Below are 6000 nucleotides of genomic sequence, written 5' to 3' on the forward strand. Positions count from 1 at the left end.
TCACAAGGGTTCAGCAGCTCAAAAGTGGTTGAAATAGTCAAATCCAGTTGTGAATGGTGCTAATGAAACTAAAACAGGGGGACTTTCCTTTGCTGCCTCAAATGTTTTTTTCTGACATGACAGGCCAGTCTAGCCCTCCCACTCAATGCCACCAAACAGCAATCAGTGCCCATCTACAAACTGTATTCCTCAAGCTCTGCCACAAACCTGCAATGTTTCCTGGTTATTAGGAAGTGTTCACTTGGCCTACTCCCTTTGGCAGGCAGCTGACTAGCCTCTCGATCTGGCCAGCTGTCCTGCAAGAGACATAGTCATAATGTCGCTGCAGTACAAGAGGACATTTGACCATCAAGACCATGTGGCATGCTGTAAAGGAAATGGAGTAAGAAATGATAAAACCTTTGATGTTAATCTTGAAAAGACTCCTGTTTTCTGGCACATACAGGGTTCCCATTCCCCTACCCTGCAAATATGCGTGTCTACTCCTTTCTCACAAATAGCGGGGACTGGTTTGTCTCAACACAACATTCTTGGAAGATGTCACTCGCTTACATTCAGATGCACTTTGCCAACTCAAACTGGAAGCTTTTATCAGTTTGTCATATTAACTCTAAACATGTGTACTTTCTCATAGTATTAGAACAATAGGAAATCAGAATGGGGTGTCAGACTGTGGAAAGGATTGATGCCAAGAGCCACAGGCTCAGCACAGCTAGAAACATTATAAGTGGAATGAGAACATGACCACAAATGGGAAGAATTATAAGATGGAAAAAGATATAAAGAGGAAAAGAAACAGTTAAGCTTAACCGTTTCTGTGGCCGCAATTTATATATCATGGTAAGACCATAAAACTTAGGAGCAGAAGTAGGCCATTCAGCGCATTGGATCCGCTTTCCCATTAAATGACATCATGGATGATCTGATAATCTTCAACTCCACTTCCCTGCCTTTTTCCAGTGACCCCTTGATTCCCTTAATAGTTAAGAATCTCTCTATCTCAGCTTGAGCAGACTTGGCACCCCTTGGCACCCCAGCCTCAGGAGCCCTCTGTGGTAAAGAATTCCACAGATTCACCAAACTCTGAGAGAAGAAATTCCTCATATATGTCTTAAATGGATGAGCCTATATTTTGAAATTGAGCCCTCTGCTACTAGACTCTCACAAGGAGAAATAACCCTTCCGTGTCTACCATGTTAAGTTGTGTAAGAATCTTCTATGTTTCAATAAGGTCAACTTTTATTCTTTTAAATTCCAATGAATACAGACCCAAAACATTGGGTATTTCCTCATAAAACAGCCCCTCCTTACCCAGGATCAGCTTCATGAAGCTAACAATAAGCTCACATTTGGTCTACTCCTGCTCCATTTCTTAACTATTCACTGTACGTTAAATTCTGACCGCCCAGTTACAGGGATGCAATATTTGTTCAGATATTAAAAATGCAAAATAAAGAGGTGCAGAATTCAATGGCGCAGGATTCTGCTGGAAGAAAAATGCAGTTGGTGTCAAGAATGCCAAGCATTCTAACAGCGAGGTAGCAATGGATGAAAGTGAATGGGAGTTGGAAAAGGAAATGCAAGAGCCCCCACTGCAAAAAATTATCTGATCCTGACCACAGGAACAGAGAAATAGGAATGCCAGCCTGTTTGTTCACAAGATTTTACACAAAGGCACTAGAAAATAGCAGTTCAGAATGTCATGAAGGTCATAGAGTCATAGAGATGTACAGCATGGAAACAGATCCTTCGGTCCAACCCATCCATGCCGACCAGATATCCCAACCCAATCTAGTCCTACCTGCCGGCACCCGGCCCATATCCCTCCAAACCCTTCCTATTCAGATAAATAGTTTTCAAGTGTGAGAGGTTACTATTGTGGTTCAAATAATTAAAATATTTTTAATTAATGCAATTTAAAAGTTAATGTAAATCTTGTTCACCCTTTGAAGCAGTTAACCACGATCATCATCTCATGCAATTAGTGGGATTCCAATGAGTGCTCATGATGTCTAAGGTAAATCTGCACCCAGACAATTCTGCTGTAAATACAGTAGGATAAATCAAAGTCTGCTTGATTGACTGATTTATTGTCACATGTACCAAGATACAGTGAAAAGTATTCTTTTGCGCGCTACACAAGCAGATCATACCATACAAAGTACATCAGGGTAGCAGAAGAGCGTGCAGAATACAGTGTTACAGCAACAGAAAAGGTACAGAGAGAGAGAGAGACCAGTATTAACATTCAAAAGTCTGACAACAGTGGGGAAGAAGCTGTTCTTGAATATATTTGTACACATATTCAAATTTTTATATCTCCTGCCTGATGGAAGAGGATGGAACAGGCTATAACCAGGATGGGAGGGATGTTTGATTATGTTGGTTGCTTTCCTGAGGCTGTGGAAACTGTAAGTGAAGTCAATGGATGGAAGATTTGTATGATGGATTGGGCTGTGTTCACAAATCTCGGGAGCTTATTGCGGTCTTGGGAACAGCGGTTCCCAATCAAGCTGTGATGCATCCAAATCAAATGCTTTCTATGGTGCATCTGTAAATATTGGTAAGAGTCCTTGGGGACATGTCGAATTTCTTTAGCATCCTGAAACTATAGTGCTTTCTTAACAACTGCGTTAGTGTGGGTGGCCCAGGGCAGATTATTGGTGATCATCATTCCCGGGAACTTAAGGCACTCAACTAACTCCACCTCAGCATTAGTATTGACAGGAGCGTGCCTTCCACTTCCTAAAGAGAATGACCAACTCCTTGACTTTTGAACAAGTTACAGGATCTGGATTTCTTTTCCTTTGTTTTCTTCTTCTGTCTCTGATACATGCTTGCTTTTGCAGAACTCCACATCAGTTCTTATTCAGTGACCCTAATCAAGCTTCTTCCAGGACTTGATGTCAACATCAAATTCCCAAGTGAAGCCTTCATAATACCCTTTTGAAGATTTATTTTGGTCACTGAGTGTTGGACAGTCAGGCTACACAACCATGTAAATAGAAATCGACACAGCAGTCCTATGGACCTTATCAGAATTATTAAAACCCAGTCGGAACAGAGTCCAAGTCATACTAGGACTGTGATCACAAAGGCCGATGAGTGGCAGATGGAGTTAATCTAAATAAATGTGAGGGCGGGGGGGGTACGACATTTTGGCAGAGCAAATCAGGGCAGGAAGTATATACTTAAGTGGGGAGTTTTGTTGAATAAAGAGTCCTTGGAGTGCAGGTTCATTGTTCCTTAAAAGTGGAGTTGCAGGTAGACTGGGTGGTGAAGAAAGTGTTTAGTATGGGTGCCTTTATTGGTCAGTGGTTTGAGTATAGGAGTTGGGAGGTCAGGTTATGACTTGACAATGCATTGGTTAGACCACTTTTGAAATACTGCATTCAGTTCTGGTTTCCCTGCTATAAAAAGGACGCCATGAAACTTGAAAGGGTTCAGAAAAGATTTATAAGGACACTGCCAGTGTTGGAGGTTTTGAACTGAGGTTTAAGGTGAGAGGTAAAAGGTTTAAAAGAGATCTAAGAGGCAACATTTTCACGCAGAGTGATCTGTGTATGGAATGAGCTGCCAAAGAAGGTGGTGGAGGCCGGTACAACATTTTAAAGGCATCTGGATGGGTATATGAATAGGAAGGGTTTAAGAGGGATATGGGCCACATGCTGGAAAATGGGACTAGATTAATTTAGCATATCTGGTCAGCATGGACAAGTTGTACTGAAAGGTCTGTTTCCATGCTGTAAGTTTCAATGATTCAAAATGTTAACATTTCTCTGTCCACAGCTGCTTCGTAAGACCTACTAAGTTTTCCTAGCACTTTCTGTTTGGTTCCAAATCCTGCACATCCAATGGTGATTTAACACCTTATGAAACTGAAACTTTAAATGATGAAATATGACTTTTTAAATTTTCAGAATCCTACTTGTCAATTCATCTAAATGTTCAGCCAGACCAGAGCCGTTACAAATTTTCCCAGTTTTATTTACCCACTTCCTAGCTTTTTCATTTTTTTTCACAAAAAGGTGGGTACAACTTAAAGCTTCTCATCTTGTTACATGAGATCATAACCGGAACAGATGAGCAGAGTATTAAAAATATTTCAACATCACGAGATGCCCTTCGAATTTTTAAAATCAACCTTCATCATTCATTAAGTTTGGGGACCGACAGAAAGAAAGGCTGCACCAGGACATATTTTACCAGGATCCCTATCACAATGTGGTTATGTCTGTGCTTTTAAAAAACAAATCGGCCAGCATCTGAAAAGATAAAAACGTTTGGGGCGCAAGATCGTGGGGATTTACTAACACAAACTGAATGCTATCAGCAGTGCAGAGAATGTACTGGTGAAGGAAATGGAAGATACTGCTCGATGTGTACGTTGGAGTGAGGGGAGAGGTAAAGTCGATATTTAAACACCTACTTCCTGTTTGCAGCTTGGAACAGGCTCACACAGCGCTGCAATATGCTACATCCTCAACCCAGCAGGGCCACAAGGGAGTCAGTCACATGACCATCTCCCAATGTAACTTACCAGGAATCCCACTAGATACAGAGAGAGCACGAGAGGCGGGCGACCCGGAGCACGCGGCCCGCGCGAGCCATCAAAGCCCATTGTCCGGCTGGGGAAGGCGCGAGCAGCGATAGGACCCAGCGTTAGCCCATTCACAGCAAGGCGATACGCGCTTGCGCAAAACACAAACACACACACACAGTCCAGAGCTGCAACTAAATCCCTGTTGTGGGGTTTTGCAGTATGAATCACATTGACCTATGAGCTCACTCGACTTTGCAAACGTCCTAATACGCCAATTCAAGCATTTCATAGATTTTATGTGAATACGTTTCACAATAATCGAGCTTGAATTTTAAAGCAGGACATTCTCAGAAGAGTATGGAAAATAATCTGGCGCTTCTTGGCTGCACTGTTCCTCTTGGTTTACAACTTTTCTCGGGCTGTCAATTTTGCCAAACAGAAAGCAGCGTGGAACATCACCCCTCTTGGTCTAAAGCAGGTCACATGGGAATTTACGTGGGAATTCTCACACAAACATAAATGCCCATTTTACAGTATGCATTAGTTGGAATGATTTCAAGTACTAGGACTAAGCAACAGCGCTAATAGCTAGGGGAGGAGTGAGCGAGTGAATGACAGTGACATGGATAGACGTGGCAGGTAAAATTCAACCCAGGAACGTATTAGTTTTTGGGAGGAAAATCAGAGAGACAATACAACAGAAAGAATACAGTTCTAAAGAGGTTCCAGGAGCAAAATCTCCTACTTGTCCATGTGCTTGAGTCATTGAAGGTGACAGAACAAGTTGTGGGCATGGTTAATAAAGTATCCTGGGTTTCATAAATAGTGACACAAATCACAAGAGCAGGGAGGCTATGATAATGAGACTGGTTTTGCCTCAACTGGAGTATTGTGACCAGAACTGGACATCACACTTTAGGAATAGTGTGAAGGCATTGCAGAAAGCACAGAGGGTTCTAAGAATGGTTCCAGGGATGAGTTCTAAACAAGAGAGAATGAAAGAATAGAGAACTTGCCATTATTTTAGAGAGCAAAAGAAAACTATCTTCCTGGTGGTGGAATTTGAATAAAGATTCGTGCACTTTGTGTCTTTCACTGTGTCTCACACCTGCACACACACACCATGGGTGCTGGGGATAAAATAAGCACTACCGCACAAAAAAAAAGAAAAAAAAAAATTAACAAGGAATTCCCTCCCCTTCACTGTTTGATCACACAGCACTGTCCCTTGATGTGAAGGGCAGTGTTTGTCACTGACCACCCGGGTGTTTTCCTATATTCCTGGTGGTGGAAATAAAAAAAAAGAAAATAAGTGAACTGGCATAGCAGGCAGGGCAGCGGTAGACGTCCAGTACGTGGCCACCGCCATCCGACGCCTTAAAACGGCAGTGCTCGGACCCGACGTAGTGCACCAGTTGGAGGACGCTCAGGTGTGCGGTGGGATCCCGTCCGCGCTC

General features: G+C 42.5%; 1 protein-coding gene across 2 annotated transcripts in view; it reads right to left on the reverse strand.

Moving 5' to 3' along the window:
• Nucleotides 1–4662, reverse strand: part of slc67a2 (solute carrier family 67 member 2) — a 29846-nt gene extending 25184 nt beyond the window's left edge. For both annotated transcript variants that reach the window (XM_043691738.2, XM_043691736.2), the window contains exon 1: nucleotides 4541–4662. In XM_043691738.2, the coding sequence (XP_043547673.2) occupies nucleotides 4541–4621 (81 nt within the window). In that variant the 5' untranslated portion in view covers nucleotides 4622–4662. The remainder of the gene's footprint in view (nucleotides 1–4540) is intronic.
• Between the last annotated feature and the right edge of the window lie 1338 nt (nucleotides 4663–6000).

The sequence above is a fragment of the Chiloscyllium plagiosum genome, unplaced genomic scaffold, assembly GCF_037043375.1.
Source record: "Chiloscyllium plagiosum isolate Xiang-an unplaced genomic scaffold, Cpla_swu_hap1 HiC_scaffold_6, whole genome shotgun sequence".
Lineage (NCBI taxonomy): Eukaryota > Metazoa > Chordata > Chondrichthyes > Orectolobiformes > Hemiscylliidae > Chiloscyllium > Chiloscyllium plagiosum.